This window comes from Festucalex cinctus, chromosome 6, assembly GCF_051991245.1.
Source record: "Festucalex cinctus isolate MCC-2025b chromosome 6, RoL_Fcin_1.0, whole genome shotgun sequence".
In the NCBI taxonomy this organism is placed as follows: domain Eukaryota; kingdom Metazoa; phylum Chordata; class Actinopteri; order Syngnathiformes; family Syngnathidae; genus Festucalex; species Festucalex cinctus.
In genome coordinates this window covers 18,780,499-18,797,195 of record NC_135416.1, presented here as the reverse complement: position 1 = coordinate 18,797,195, position 16,697 = coordinate 18,780,499, and the positions used below count along the sequence as shown (strand labels likewise).

At 38.9% G+C, this 16,697-nt stretch overlaps 2 protein-coding genes across 2 annotated transcripts; both read left to right on the top strand.

The window, feature by feature from the left end:
- Positions 1 to 458: 458 nt before the first annotated feature.
- Positions 459 to 9,113, top strand: aspscr1 (ASPSCR1 tether for SLC2A4, UBX domain containing). Its single transcript, XM_077525170.1, has 17 exons — positions 459 to 619; positions 828 to 883; positions 1,111 to 1,225; positions 1,884 to 1,984; positions 2,221 to 2,269; positions 2,342 to 2,415; positions 2,490 to 3,045; positions 4,132 to 4,191; positions 4,266 to 4,405; positions 5,071 to 5,152; positions 5,252 to 5,318; positions 5,601 to 5,663; positions 6,248 to 6,300; positions 6,711 to 6,762; positions 6,846 to 6,915; positions 8,413 to 8,591; positions 8,810 to 9,113. The coding sequence occupies exons 1-17, from the start codon at positions 530 to 532 to the stop codon at positions 8,818 to 8,820; spliced, it is 1,818 nt and encodes a 605-aa protein (XP_077381296.1). The 5' UTR covers positions 459 to 529; the 3' UTR covers positions 8,821 to 9,113.
- A 3,191-nt stretch (positions 9,114 to 12,304) lies between these two features.
- LOC144021289 (myeloid-associated differentiation marker-like protein 2) lies at positions 12,305 to 15,049 on the top strand. Its single transcript, XM_077525441.1, has 2 exons — positions 12,305 to 12,585; positions 14,395 to 15,049. The coding sequence occupies exons 1-2, from the start codon at positions 12,305 to 12,307 to the stop codon at positions 15,047 to 15,049; spliced, it is 936 nt and encodes a 311-aa protein (XP_077381567.1).
- The last annotated feature ends 1,648 nt before the right edge of the window (positions 15,050 to 16,697 follow it).

Below are 16,697 nucleotides of genomic sequence, written 5' to 3'. Positions count from 1 at the left end.
TGCTTTTTGCCTAAATCATCCCATTGTGCAAATGGTTAATTTTTTTGTGTTTCCTGAATTATATATATAAAGCGGTGGTATTTGAAGGTGTTAAATTAAGGTATGTATATTTAAATCTTTTTTTTTTTTTTTTTTTTTCTTCCAAAAAACAGTGCTTGGTGTAGAAAAAATACATTTTACGGTAAAAACAAGAGGATGTGTTGCAACTTTTTTTAAAATTTATTTACAGCTTAAAATAAGTACATTCCACAATATAGCTCCATCACCTTTAGTTTATAATTTCCTTTGGGGGGCGATATTGCGTAACAATGACTTTTACTCAGTGTATGCAGGAGGAGCCTGTACTGTGATCAGTGACGAATATGACGCGGCATATTTTAATTTATTTATGTATTTATTTATTTTTAAATCGCTTTTTTTTTTTTTTTTTTACACTTTTGGGCTTCCATAGTTATGGTACTAGTGTGCACGCATGTGCTTTTGAAACCAATAAAGGTTGTTCAAAGAAACAGTGTGACGTCACAAAACAATGGCAGCTAGTGGTACGTCTGTGACGGTCCTAACGCCAAATGGAAGAAGACAGACGGTTAAAGTATCCCCGAATACACTGTTATTACAGGTAATGTTTAAACAACGTTTCACGTTTGTTGTTTTGGTGCTGTTTGTTTCAGTACCGGTATTGCAATTTTTCGTACAGTTAGCTTGTTTGGCTAACTGTAGCTATAGCCAGTGACAGATCAGATTTTGTCTTCCTGGGTTTTGTTTTGTTGTACTTTGTCGCATAACGTCATGCTGTGTATATTAAGTTTTAGTTGTCTTTCATGTAGGTTCTGGAGGAGGTCTGCAATAAGCATGGATTCAATCCCGACAGTCACGGCTTGAAGTAAGTAGTTTAGTTACTTATTGGTTGACATTTCAGCAATGATTCCAAATTAACATGTTTTGATGTTGGCATTTGGTTGATGCCAACAAATCTAATTGATATTTACAGTTAGGTCACGTCTCAAGTGACATTTTTACTTCCTCTTAATATATATTAATTTATTGGTGGATATGCTTTTAAAATACAATTCTATGACTGTCACACCACTGTGACTTTTGTTTTGGCAGGTTTCAAAGGACAGTTCTCGACCTGACACTGCAGTGGAGGTTTGCCAACCTGCCCAACAATGCCAAGCTAGAAGTGGTGCCAAGTACAAGGACACAGATCGTATCTGATAGTCAGGTAAATTACAAGATTGTGTGGGCACTAAAGACCCTTTTCCATTGTACCGGTTGTACCCCAAAACAGTCTGTTACTGTCCTGTGTGTAGTTGCAATGGGAACGTTACTCAGAACCTCTTCCAATCTGGTTCTAAAACGCAGGCTTAGCAAGGTTGTAAGGTCACTGGCATCCACTTGGCACAGTGTATACAGTACACATATTTTGTGTTTCACAACAACACATGTGTACAATTTCATATAAAAAAAAAAATAGTGACCGGTCCATTCACTTGAATGAAAGGTTTGCAAAAGTAGAGGCATCCTGTGGAACCTACTGGTGGTATTGACTGTTATGAAGACGTCCTATTGGCACAGCCAGCCACCTAAGCACTTCCCCCACCCCAATGCTCGCGACCCCCTACTACATTCAACCATAAATATCCTCGAACAACAATAAGTTTGTTTTGACTGTTGAAAAAGATTGTTGAGTTAAAATCTTTGCTTCTGTATTTTAATTGAGATTTCATGTGTCGATTTTTGTACGTTTTTGAAACCCTTCGGCACAGTTAGCTCGCTAGATAAATGAACATTGTTACATTTTCCTGTTAACCTCACTAACAATTTTGTGTTATTGCATAGGAAAACTGGATAAATGTGTGCTTACCTCCCATATCTCCCAGGTGCGCGTTGCACTGCAGATGGAAGATGGCTCTCGTCTCCAGGGTTCCTTTTCTTGTGGGAAGAGTTTTTGGGAACTCCTGACGCATTTTCCACAGATCAGGTAATCTAATGTGCCTGTGAAAGATAACATTTGGTTTAAAATAAATAAATAAATAAATAAATATATATATATATATATATATTTATATATATATCTTATTTTTTCCCCCCAAATCCATTGCAATTTGGATTAGCGTGTTCCAGTGTACCGTAATTTGTTTTGTTTAGGTGCCATTAAACCACATGAGATTAACACACTTGAATTAACCCTTCCTCGATGCTGTCACCTTTCCCCAGCGTATCCGAGTCTGGGTCTACTCCTGTGTGCGTTTATATGAGAGATGAGGTATGAAATCTGTCAAGATATTAAAAGTATTTTGTAAATATGTCATCCAGCTGTTAGAGCGTTTGTGTATAGGTGTGTGGGGAAGAGGCCCTCAAGAAGACCACTCTGAAGTCATTAGGCCTTACTGGAGGAAGTGCCATTGTCAGGTAAACTGCGGGATTTCAGATTCCCAGTTAGTAAGTCATTTAATTGTGTTGTGTTTATATTTTGCTTTTGACAGGTTTTTCTTGAAAAGGGACAAAGCGCCAGGAGAAGATTTCACGGAGACAACTAAAGCTCCCCCTGCTTTCAATCAATCTACTCAAAGCTCAGCCGCTCTACCTGGCCCTGTTCTTTTGCATTCTGAAATCTCAGTGTCACACAAGATGGCTAAAAACTCGAGCCCCGCTCACTTAATAGAGACCGCAGCGGGGCTCACTCCTGTTACTTCCGCTAGTGCACTTCCTGTTCGACATGTAACATTCCAGGATAGAAATGAGCCAAAGTCTCCTCCTGTAGTAAGAGGAATATCAGAGGCCCGTGATGGAGAGGAGGCAGGGCCGTCAGGGCTGAACGCCCTGTTGTCATCTTCATCATCATCATCTTCATCATCTTCGTCGTCATCTTCTGAGCACATAGTGCTATTTATTCCTTTTTCTGGAGGGGGTCAGCGCCTTGGCAGTACGGAAAGAAGTGCAGGTGGACGCGTCCACTCCACGTCTTCATCACTGTCAGCATCTGCCACAGAATCACCCAAAGCCAAGAAAGCCAAGCCCTCCCATGCTTCAGTCACCAAGGTATGTGATGTCATGGGAAAATGGCTATGCTGTTTATTTGTACTTTTATTGGAGATACATTGATACCTTGACTATTTCGAGTTGGATTATCTTTTATTTATTGAATGGGTCAAAGTCGGTCACAAATACGGTATAACTATAAAATGAAAACATTTGCAAGGAGCATGGAGGAGACACTAATGCCTTGTTCACACTGCACTTAGCACCGCAAGGTGTTGTCGTTGAGTCCACTCCAGACCCGTCACCAGAGCCCAGGCTTAAGGGGGGGCACATGAAAAGCATGGGTGAGCCCAATTATTATGAATACCCTACAGACAGCATTAAGTTTCCCAATATATTTGTATAAATTTCTGTAGCACAGCCGTGCATCTATCCATTGACTGGCGCCTACTGGCAGGATTATCATAAACAGCATTTACAGTACATACACATACAGTAGACTGCAGCGGCGTCGTGAGTACGTTGATGCCACAGCCATATTGGATGAGGCAAAGTGAAGCTATTTGTAAATTCCGTGGAGATGTATCATCAAGCCACAACTCATTGGATTAATAAAGAACTATTACCTTTCATTATATTATCCCATTCAAGTCAATCTTACTAATTATTCACCGATGTAATGGCAAGTACAATTGTCACATCCAATATGGCGGATGCGCTGACATATCTCTTCGAAATGGTCACCTGTTTGAACGGTGTCTGCAGCAGAATTAAAAAGAAAAAAGGAAAGCAACATCCTCCCTCATATTAGATGCCCAAATGATATGTTGGATATATTGGTTTCTTTTTTCAAGTGGCTCTTCAGTTGCCAACCCGAAAGTAGTTTGTAGAAAAATGTGGAAAATAAAAATATCTATAAATATGTAACTGGGATTGAATGTTTAGATTCTTAAAAGATGTATTAATAATCCAGTTTTAATCCAGTGATCCACCATGCCGAGGTGTCGTCTACAGATTGTCTGAATTTAGGCTGCTGTCAGAACTTCCAAATATGGGCGAGGTTGCATCAGGGTGTCGTCCTCTCACGCTGAGCAATTCATTTGACCTCAAATGAACATTTCCTAATTAGATATTTTCCCCCTGCAGAATCAATCCACTGCCAAAAAGTCAGATGAGATTATGGATGGGGCACGACATTATTTAGAGGTAAACACAATCTCTAAATGAAACTCGTGCATTTTCCGTATCTTCATTTTAGCTTTCACTCTCTATCGCTGCAGCCGGTGGAGAGAGAGCCTCTCATCTACCACCTGGAACGTGTGTCCTATCACTCTGAACAACACGTGGAGCTGCCTGATGAATTCTTTGAAGTGACCGTGGATGATGTCCGCAAGCGTTTTGCTCAGCTTAAGAGTGAGAGGTTAGTGGATGAATGTGATAATTTTGAGATCTAATTTGTCATCTCAGACTATATTATTGATGCACCAACTGCAAATATAGCAACTGTCGAAATGCAAAATAGTCTCATACGTCATCGTGTAAGGTGTCTTTGAAGAGCGATTTAGCGCTCTTTGTTGGACAAAATCACTCAGGAACTTGTACTCTGTTGAAACAAACCGGCTGCCCCCATTTAGACAACTCAATTTTTGGGGAACAATCACTTTTCATTCCTGCTGTGACTCTATACGTCATCAGTGTGCAGCCATTCACTTTTCACATTTTGGCCGTCGTATGCAACCAGCTCTGTTTAAAGAGTTTGTCATCCAAGCCTCATGCTGAACTACACAAATAACTTGTATGAAGATTCAGAATGACTGCAGATTCAGAAAAGGCCATTGGACCGACCGTGTTCGGCAATTTCATTGGTCAGATGTGATGTAACTCAATTGGTGGCATGAGGTTCATAGCTCTGTTTACATTTTTTGAATTTATTATTTTTATCCAAGCACATCAGGCATAATGCATCTTTTGTCTGGCTGCCAAATTATTTATTATTACTATGAAAATGACTGCAATTACCACAGCTGATGTTTATTTATTCTACTCATAAGATAACTTCCTCGCCCTTTATCCCATTTTTTTCAGGAAATTGTTGGAAGAGGCTCCGCTGATGACGAAATCTCTTCGAGAAGCACATATGAAGGAGAAGATGGACAGATACCCCAAAGTGTGTGCACATGATACACGCTCATTCCCGTTTATAGATGCGCGCCATTGAAATGGGCATCCATACAGTACAGTATGCTCACTTGTGCTATTTCTTCAGGTTGTGCTAAGGATCCAGTTTCCGGATCGACATGTTCTACAGGGTTTCTTCAGGCCCCTTGAGACAGGTTTGTACTTTCCCATCATAGCTGTGTAGTGGAATACAAATTTCAAACAGCAAAGGCTGCAATTTGGGGGAGGGGAATGAATGGACAAAAAAAAGAATAGAAAATGGCCTTACTCATGCTATAAGGTGTAGCTACTGTTGTCACCACTCTCTCGCTCTCTTCCCTGTAGTAGAATGTCTAGAATGTCACATTGATCGGCACTGCCAAATAAAACATTATAGCTGCTTCACCACATCACCAATCATGTGCTCATTTTGTTTTGTTTATTCTCTCTCTTTTTAGTTGGGGCTTTAATTACTTTTGTAAGGAGCCACTTGGAGGATCCCTTGCTCAGTTTCTACCTCTGTAAGTGCCATTAAGTGCGATTCTTCCTCCACCATATTATTTTAGAAAATTTTGAATGTTTTTAAACCAACCCGTCTCCCGTCTCCACCAATTAGATAAGAAAGGTGGTCTTTTAAGAGTATGCTCTTTTTAATGGTCTTCTCCAGTAGGCCTACTTTGTTCAAGATCCAAATTATTTGGCTAATGCAGTCAATCCAAAAGTATGTGAATCTGTTTACTAGTACTAAGTACGTACTGATTTACTTGGAAATTAGGCGATAAGGCAACTGCTATGATTAACTAACTGGATCCCTACCAAAGCACTAAAAATATCAGCTAAAACCGTATATTCCAAAGCATGATAGTATTAATACACTTGAGTGCCACATACGTCGCGGGTTGGCACCAGTAGATTCACATATCCATTTTTTTTGTTTTTTTTTGGTTGGGTTCCGCCCATTACAACATTATATTATTATTCATCCCTGCAAAGTCTGGCTCACAAATAATAATGAATGAAGCTAAATTCAAATAAGTATAAACATGTGAGGACCAGTGTACATTTTAGCAAGTCGACAACTCAAGTTCATTTGTTTTTTCCCCAGTTATCACACCGCCTCAAAAAATTCTGGATGATCCTACCGTCACCCTTTTCCAGGTAAGCGGCATCACTCTGTTGGTCGTTCAGGGAGCAATTTTTAATTGAAGGATTGGATTCAACAAACTGAATCAGTCACACTCTTAAAAAGAACTGGATTTTCACTATCAAGACACGCTGGCTGACTCTTATCTTCAAAGACGCTCTACATTCTCATTCTTCTCTCTCTCCTACTTGTACTCACATGCTTCCTTCTCCACTGTTGTTGACCCCAGCTGGACTTGATTTACCCAGGCTGGCACATACAGGCCTTATGTTTAAAGTTATTGTAACCTCCGGAATATATATCTTTATTTATTTTTTGTACTTGCAGTGGTTGTCAAATGTGACTGTTACCTGTTTGTGAATCTTACTTGTATGTGTGCCAACAATCTTGAAAATTGATGTATTGCGTCTTGTGTTTTCACCAGGCTGACCTGTTTCCTGGTGCTGTGGTGTACCTCGGCTCTGACGTCAAGACAGGTTTCAATTGTTTTTTTTTGTTTTTTTTATTTATTTATGTTTATTTTCTTTATTATAATACTTATGTTTGTGTGTGTCGACAGAAATATACATAAAGAGGGAACTCCTCGAATATTCTGTCTCGGCTTTGCAAGCAAATGAATCCATTGCAAGGTACGTCCATACATGTACACAGTTTAGTCATTGGAACCACTAAATAGACCTTCAGTGCAACAGTTTGGATTTTATTTTTTATTTTATTTTATTTTTTTATATGACTTATTTCAACATTCTTCAATTTTTAAATGGGCGGCGTGATTGACGACAAGTTTGAAGACATCTGGAGTGCTAATTAGATGTTGCACCTTAACCCCTTTGGACCAATAAAAACACATAATTTGTATGATGTCACCACTTCTGGTTCATGATTGGATCCTAGCTAACCAACCACAATCGCAAGTTGATTTGCTTGACGTTCATGTTAAAAATTTTCCATATAAGCATGGTAAGATTACATTTTACAGCCATATTATCTTAATAGCATCCACTATGACAAAAACGTGATAACTAGGGATGTAATGATATCTAAACATCACGATACAATAAAATCACGATATGAAGGTCATATTTATCAAACATCATAATTATCACGATACTGTGGGAGGTTGGCGGCACAAAAGAGGGTTACAATATTGTAAAAAAAATTAGTTCATACAACAACAAAACACACAATATTGTGTTTTTGTACATTACAGCAATGAAAAATATAAAAATATAAATATTATATATATAAATATATATATTGACACAAGCATTACAATACATTGATAAAAATAAATAAATAAATAAATTAATTAATAATTATTTAAATTAAATACAAAATTAATACAATAAATTGAGTTCCTCCACATATTGACTCTGTTCACAAGTATATTATGTTCCCCTTCATTTGACCATTAGCGTGCATTTTAAACATAGAAGGGCCAAAACATGCCTTATGACAATTAAACTGCACTAAAAAGCTAGCACCCAGAGGGTGCGAGAACTGCACAAGTGGAAGTCACCTTTTTTTTTTTTTTTTTTTTTTTTTAAACAAAAAAACAGATGTGCTGCTTTTAATATCATGGCATGTTGACGCCGATGACTATATCACGATATAACCATTATCGTTACATCCCTAATGATAACCCCAACATTTTTTTCCATGTTCTTCTGTGGTAAGAGTCCAAAAATAAACAATAATAATAATAATAATGATCATAATTTTGCCCAGCAAAAAAAATGTGGGTCTGAAGGGGTTAATTTAACGTGTCCCTTTAGTCAAATTGTTTTCAGTTTTTTTTTCCTACTGGTACCATCGTTTTTTCTCCAGGCTTATTTCATTAGTTGTTGTTGTTGTTTTAATTGATTCACAATTCAAAAGAAATATCTGATTTTTCACTAGTTGATTTGCATTAATCAATTCTTGTTACTTGAGTAATCATTGTGAATTTTGTATTTTTTGAGGGGTACCAACAATTTTTCCATGTGGCGCTTTTGTCTTGAGCTTTTTGTGCGTGTGTTTGTTTTTTTGTTTTTTTGTTTTTTGTTTTTTTAACACAACAAAAGTTTATTGAGACCTTTTTCCGACTTGTCCCTCATCTCCCCTCTAACCCACCTCCAACTTCCCAGCTGCATGATCCAATCAACAAGCTCTTCGGCCACTCTAGCATGGCAGCCTTCTCCAGAGCCAAGTGCTGACCCCAGCTCACCCACGGAGGACGATCACAACCAAGCATCAACAAGCAGCCAGGCCGCTAAACCTGGCAGATCGGCCGCGGGCAAGATGCCCAAGTGGCTGAAGCTTCCAGGTGGGTGTGGGGACTCAACAGAGAACACACTCCGCTGCTGTAAATGTTGTCATTTGATCGCAGACACCATGCTGACAAGATCTCCTGCACGCTTGTCAGTGCATAACTTACACAAACGGCTATTGACACATCATTTTGCATATAGGAAATAACTTTGCAAGCAGAATCTTAATGAAAGGTAAAGATGTTTGAATTTTTCCTGTCTGTGTCCCTTCCAGGTAAGAAATGAGACTGTGAGGGTGAGAAGTGCAACCAAGCCAGATGTCTTGACACAACGCTGCCTTGCACAGCCAATTTATGCGCTTCAAGCTCAGCTTTGTGATAGCTGCGCACTTCAATTCAACTTGGAAGTTGCCTGTCACTTTGAACTGTGTGAGGTCATGACTGGTGGAGTGAATAATTCATTTTTGATGAGAAGACTGATGTGATTTCTGGTTGATGTGTGTGGAAAAAAGACTGCTGGATGGGGTTTATTTAAGACCGCTTAAGAATAGTTCAATAATAAAAGATGCTGTTTTTGAATACCGTGGTATTGTTTTGGTTACGTTTTTATTTCATTTTTTTGTTTTGTTTGACTAAGTTTTATTGGACTGATCTGATCATGATATTATATATATTTTAATACAACGGAGTAACAATTGTTGCTGTGATTTAATTTGAGGATGATAGGCTGATCAACGTCTAAAAACAAACATTAACAGCTTAGAGTTGTGTAAAATCCACATTTTGTCTGTTTTAGGAAATGCAACACAAAGAGTGCAGTGCGATACACAACTGTTTAAAACCTGTCCCACCTCTGCCCCCTGGTGGTCTGAAGAGTTGCCTTTTTGTTCCGAATATTTTATGGGATTAGCATTGGCTTTTAAAATATTAAAGTTTCATTTTTTTATTTAATTTTTTTAAAACAAGAATTTGCTGTGGTATATAAATAACAGACTGTTGAGCAAGCAACACAGTTCAGCCCATCCCTTCAGTCTGTAAAACAACTGCAGGTGGAGACAGAGAGCTGAGGACAGACAACAATCGCACAAGAAAATCGTCTTGTCGATCATGAACAAGCACTCCTTCAGAACTTTACATTGACCTGTGACTTCTCACATGGTGGTATACCCAAAAATTCCCCTGGTTTACTACAACAAGATCATGTCATCAATTCTTAAAAAAAAAAAAAAAAAAAAGTCTTAAGATTATTTGAGAACAGTAAAAACAGACTTGTAATGTCATTGAAAGAATAGATGTGCAATAGAGTATAATTGTAGGCATAAAAAAAATGGTGGTGCAAAAAGTTTCATTGAGCATTAAAATCCCCTGCCTTATTTTAAAACAAATTACATAAGACATCTTATACATATATTCAATGCATATAAGTCAGAAGGGAAGTAACGTAACGACTCCAGAGTCCCCAGTTTTTGAATTTCCAGGACAGGAAGACCTGAATTGTGCAGAAATTCTTGAAGATTTAATGAGGTCTGTACTTCTGATAGAGCAGAGATGTCAAACTCGTTTTCATCACAGGCCACATCATTATGGTTTCTCTCATCTGGCCCTTTTGACTGAGAAATGCCATATCATTACATATTCACATTTGCCCAATGCACTTGATTTCAAAATGCATTTCAAATCAGAAGCCACTGAAAATGCAGGTAAGCAAATACTTAAGATTGGGATTTATTTGGGGAGAAAATGTGTTTGCACTTTCTGTTAAAAGTTCAGATCAATTATGTTATTAGTGGGCCACAAATAGTGATATTTCGAGCGGCTGTAGTCCCGAGGTCTTGAGTTTGGAAGCAGTAAAAGAAAATCGATTTATTTATTTATTTATTTATTTTTTAAGTATGCAAAAATGACTAAAAGTGCAGAATCATACATTTTAAAAATAGATCCAATCTGTTCACAATGATTCATTGCTAAATGATGATAAATTAATTAGAGATACTCTTTCAGGGTTTAGACTATGGAGGACCAAGACTCTCCAAATTAAAAATAAATAAATGACCAAATAAATAAATGATTAAAGTGAAAATAAAAACACACACACACATATATATATATATATATATATATATATATATATATATTAGTGCTGTCAAAGTTAAAGCGTTAACTAATTAATTAATCACAAAAACTTATCGCATTAATCATTGTATTACCACAGATTAATCACAATATTAATTTTGACTGCAGATGATTCTTTTTAGCAGACAGCGGATGATTACGTTAAAGATAGCTGTTGGAGTTTGAGCAAAAAACATCACTACATGCATTAAAGTAAAGCATTTAATAAATGTTTACATGCACCGTAGGTCATTTTTTCCCCATTTTAAATTATGTAAATAATTAATTGATTAGAAAAAGCAGGATGAGCGTGTGCAGTGGATATAAATTTTTGAACATATCCTCATAACATTAAATATCGAAAAATTAACAGGTGCGCTTCAAATTTGTTGTGGGAAAAAAAAGCCTTTTTAAGTCAGTGATTAATCATGATTAATCAAAATTCTAAGACGTGATTAATCTGATAAAAAAATTAATATATATATATATATATATATATATATATATATATGAGATTCAAAGATTCCAAAAAATAAAAAAAAAATTAAATATATAAAAATAATCAATCAATAAATTTATTTCACGCTGCAGACGCTCGGCCAGGACAAAATGTAATTCAAATGAGGGGGCGGTCCTAAGCGTGTCTTGGGTTGGACTCCGCCGTTGCAAACTGCCTTTCATAGGTGGTGGCTGCAATCACGTGATTACGGAGGCTCGTGAAATTCAACTGGGGGTCAGGAAGTAGGGAACACCCATTGAAAATAATGTAAAGTGACTGTGCAAAAAAGTTGGGTGAGCTTGGCTGTAGCTGACAGGCTCTAAAAATAGTAAATGTGATTCAGACTCATTCTCTTTTTAACCCAAATGTACACAATGGTACCATTGGCATCAGACTACAAGCTAGCTGGCTAACTGTTACTTTACCTGCTATTTTCTACATGTTGCTAGGTTAACCATTCTCAGAGGTCTAATGTGGCCTTCCTGGAAGAAGGGCCTCAATTTAAGAACTCCTCATTGTGATAGCTAACGTAGCTAGCAAATGAGCGGCTCTGCGAACAAGGAAGTCTTGCCAGTTTGAATTGGAGAGCTCCAGCAATGGACGACTATCTTGTCCACTGTATATATATAATTTTTTGAATGCTAAGTTTTTTTATATCCATTTTTATTTTCACTTTTAGTCATTTATTTATTTAGTCATTTATTTATTTATTTTTAATTTTGGCAGTTTTGGCCCTCCATATCAGACATGAAACATTTAACAGGCTTTCCAATGTGTCTCAATGGCTGGCAAGTGCCCCCCCCAATACACGCACACACTCCTCACACTCATTAGGCCGTGACCCTTCCCAACCCTAAATAACTTCCATTCTGGTCCGACTGAGCCCCAGCATGCCATCCACACAGCACACACTGTTGGAAGGCAGCAAGTGTGTGAGGAGGAGGAAGATAAGTGTTCACATTTGAGAGCAGACACAAGAAGGTCATGATTTCTCTTGACACTTTTGCTACGAGGGACCAACGAGGGCCCGACTACTGTATATGGACGCGTGAATAATCCCTGAGTGGATTACAGACCTTTTTCATTCTTACTTCAGTCAAGGTTTAAAGTCAGACCTGATTTGAAAGATTCCTTTTATAATCATTTCAACCACCTGCTGATGGATTCCCAAAGCGGCCCGTACCTGAACATGAGGGCTCTGCTCTCACCTCTCGGCGCCGCCCGCCTTTGCCAGCTGGCGATGGGTTGCGCGGTTATCGCCATGGTGATCCACACTGCGGGCTACAACGGTTCCCACGGCGTCTTCTGCATAGCCGTGTGGTGCTTCTGCTTCGCCATGTCAGTGGTGGTCTTCTTCTTGGATGCCACTCGCCTCTACAGCTGCCTGCCAGTTTCCTGGGACAACCTCACCGTCACATGTGCCGCCTTTGCCACGCTTGTGTAAGTCACCTCAAGTTGTATACTGGCCATAAAAAAAAGTGCCTTTATTTAATTGATGATTTATGGGTAAATTAATGAAAACTTAAGTAGCAACATATTGAATGAATAAACTCCACTGTGCTGGTCCTTCAAGAGTAGGCCTAATTCAAATGACTGTAGTCTGTTTGTGTGCCAGAAACATTCCAGTCCAATTTCTTCTGTTTACATGTTGTCATTAACTGTGTTCCCTGAAACCCAAAAAAGACAATTCCCACATCAAAAACGGTTGTGTTTATACTACAGGATAGATGATTGCAGTCAATAAATCTGAGATACATTTAAAAAACAAAACAAAATCAACATCAGTTTTTGCTCGGGGCCAAGAATATGGTATGGTTCTCAAAGAGTTTATTTACATTGCTCATGTATTTTCCCAAGGCTTTAGGGAAAGAACCTGCTTGAGGCAAAATGTAGATTTTTTGCAAATCTGTTGCCAGCAGGAGTTTGAAGATGCAACTTTTGACTCAACTTTTTTAAATGGCATGAAAAAACAGTCACTCGTTTAACACAAATAGAAATAGATGTATTTGGAATGTGGGAGGAAGCTGGAGTACCCGTAGAAAAGCCAACGAAGCACGGGGAGAACACACAAATTCCATGCAGGCCGGACAAGATTCAAACCCTGAACCTCATAACTGTGAGGCAACTGTGAAAACCACTCATACACTGTGGCAGATTCTAAATAATTCTCCAACAAAAGAGAATTCAAAACTTACATACTAAAATATGTTCAACCATGTAATTTTTGTTTTATGCTAGCGTATTTCTACTGTAATGTGAAACGCTAAAGATGGCAAATTAGCTAGCTACTGTATTGGCAATTCCGAAATTACGTCACAAGTCAAAATGGTGGTCTTGTGCTACATTCAAAGAGAATTTAAAGTCGGATTAATCCTACTCAGTGTGTCCCAGGTCCACCCTTAAAGCGTCTGAGGCAATTGTAAACAACAAAGATGGCTGACTCCAATACGTTCCTTGTTGTTCTTGTTAACACAGACATTAAAAATCTCGTTGTGTCACATGAACATATTTTACATTTGCCTCGATCACTTTAAGGTTGGAACAGACACGTACAATGCGAGTAGGATAGTCAGATTTCCCACTGTAACAAATGCAGCATTTTTCCCCCGTGGAACGACGCACTCGGCTCATTGAAAAGTTTTTGGATCGTTGTACAGTAATTTGATTTCTCCGCTTATTGAAAAACATTGGATTTTATTATCGTTGTAATTTGATTTGTGAGGATTATTTCAACTTGAAAATGTCATAAAATGTTTGACTAGTGACTACTATAACAATATGACTGGTTTGTATGCTAATCACAGGCAAAAGCAATACGTTATGGAAATGAAGTGTTGCATTTGGAAATAGCAGAAATGCTCGGATGTTCGGAATTGTCAATTGATGGGAAATTAGCTAGCTTCCGGTACTTTATTATAAACCTTTAAAAAAAATGTTACTTTAGCATGTGGAAACAATTAATGAATATGAAACATATTTTATGAAAGGACATCCAACTGCATCATTTCCACTGACCTCAATGCTGCCCGGCATGACAACGTGGTCCTACTCCAAAGGTGCACAATTCGAACTTTAGACTTGACTGTACACTGTAAAACCCTCTAAAAATGATTGTGACTAAAAATCTGTGATGTGGGAGTGTGAATCATGAACCACGATATATTGTAGCGAGGCTCCACTACCCTCTGGATGTGTTTGTGTTCATATACTGCATGTCTATATATCTTCCACGTGTTTATTTATTTTCAGGTATGTGACGGCGTCTGTGGTCTACCCGCTCTTCTTCGTTCGAGCCGAGTGTCCCTACGCCGGCTGCGACGTCCGCAATTACCGCATCGCCGTCACCGTCTGCTCCATCCTGGGGACTCTGGCCTACGTTGCCGAGGTGGCCCTGTGCCGAGCCAGACCGGGCCAAGCCGTGGTGGGCTACATGGCCACGGTCTCTGGCCTCCTCAAAGTGGTCCAGGGCTTTGTGGCCTGCGTCATCTTCGGCGCCCTGGCCAACGGGAGCCAGTATTCCCTGTACGCCGCCACCATCTACTGCGTGGTGGTCTACGCCTTCTGCTTCACTCTGACTACGCTGGTGGTCGTCATGACGGTGTGCGGGCGCACCAAGACGGTGCGCTGCATGCCTTTCGATCGATTCGTGGTGGTGTGCACCCTGCTTGAGGTTCTGCTCTACCTGAGCGCGTCGGTGATTTGGCCCGTGTTCTGCTTCGACGGCAAATACGGCTCACCCTGGCGACCGTACTCGTGTCCTCAAGGGAAATGTCCATGGGACAGCAAAGTGGTGGTGGCCGTCTTCTCCTTTGTCAACTTGGTGCTCTACGTGGCCGACCTCGTCTACTCGCAGAGGATACGATTCGTCTCTTCACATTTGGCCAACGCCTCGCGACGACCATAGCGTATTTTCTGGAGGTTATTCAAAATATTTGTTGAACCTCTGGGTTTTTTACTGAAAAGCAAACATTTGAACGGACCTCCAACATTTTCCTAGATTGTTGTCAAGTTCAGTCTGGGTTCTCTCTGGAATGTGAACTTGGAATGTAACCAACACGTGCTCAGCCACACCCCAATGATGTTGCAGTTTGAGCATTTGAAGTGACCCCTCCGACCCTCTGAGGGAATTAGGGTGACTAGACAGCCTCACCCAAGCGACTGGTTGGTATGTGCTGCCACATCAGTTTTGAACTGACACTCATGCACGTGTGTAACTCTTGCACACTTTCCTTTTGTGTCCCTAGCAAAATAATGTATACAACTCCAAAATATAAATATAGATCTGCTACTGGCATCTGTGGTATGGGTGCTATGTGAAAAATTAACCCCACATGATAGAAATGATGTTGCCAAAAATAAACACACACGCACAGCTTTCTGCACTTGTGAGGAAAAAAAAAAGGGGGGGGGGGGGGGGGGGGTTGTTGCAGTCTTTGAACGTGACCCATAAAATGGCAAAGTTTAAACACACAACATTCATCATTGCATAATTCAAATATGGTTAGAGTGACACAAATAGGGCACAGACTTTGAAAGTGAACTCATCAAGGTTTTTATAGTTAAAAAATTAAATAAAATTAAAACAAAAACTGAAACTACAACTAACGTTTAGTTATATCAGTTGAGAATTGCAGTTTACTTAATTGCACAATACTTAGTGACCTCTTTTTTTTCTTTTTTCAACCAACACTGCATAATATATATTAAATCTAATGCTAAAAATAATAAAAAATAAAATGCATTTTTTAAAATAAAAACAAACTTGCATTTAAAACTAAATGAATTTTTAAAAAAAAAGTCCAAAACTATTATAACCCTGAAACTCAGGCAGAAGAAAATCACCACCTGTTGTACTATTAGCCAGTTTAAACTCTGCATGATTGGGAATGAATCCCAAACAAAACTTACTTAATGTTTCTACTCCAGTTAGCACACATATAATTCATACACTCCTACTACTGGGCTACTTTTAATGGATTGATGACATGTCCCCAAGCAAGTTTCATTTGGAGACAGACGCTCTCTTGGTCGCTTCTGCCAGTAGAGGGTAGAGTTCATTTAAATTGATTGGTTCCCTGGCACAGATCTGACATGTAATCGTAACCCACATATGAAGTGTAGTGGTGAGGTCAGGTCTTTGACAAGACCATTCCAGAAAATGAGACTGTTCCAAATCTAGTTTTGTGTGTTTAGGATCACTGTCCTATTGGACCCACTTAAGAAACATCTGGCTGCAACTGTTTACTTACTGTACTTGTATAATGTATGACACCACATTACATGACATCACTTACACAGCTGTCGCATGGCTGAGCGGCAAAACCAACGCCAAATGGCTGCATTATTTTTCTGAATTTGTCTCAAATTTGAGGAAGCTTCATTGTGTGTTGTGCACAAAAGCAAACTTGTTTTGACAACTACCAACACAAATTGTGTGTATATTATTATTATTCAAGGAGTGCTGCAAAAATAATTTCTTTGCAAAACATTGAACTGGTGCTGCTTAGCATTTGTCGCTCTAAGGCGTGCCGCATCCGAAATGGACTTTCTTC

Bases quoted from the DNA above. Each gene is read 5' to 3' on its own strand.
- aspscr1 (XM_077525170.1), top strand. From the start codon at position 530: ATGGCAGCTAGTGGTACGTCTGTGACGGTCCTAACGCCAAATGGAAGA. The intron at 5,153-5,251 runs GTGTGTGCACAT...CTATTTCTTCAG, and splicing joins AGATGGACAGATACCCCAAA to GTTGTGCTAAGGATCCAGTT. The intron at 5,319-5,600 runs GTTTGTACTTTC...CTCTCTTTTTAG, and splicing joins CTTCAGGCCCCTTGAGACAG to TTGGGGCTTTAATTACTTTT.
- LOC144021289 (XM_077525441.1), top strand. From the start codon at position 12,305: ATGGATTCCCAAAGCGGCCCGTACCTGAACATGAGGGCTCTGCTCTCA. The intron at 12,586-14,394 runs GTAAGTCACCTC...ATTTATTTTCAG, and splicing joins GCCGCCTTTGCCACGCTTGT to GTATGTGACGGCGTCTGTGG.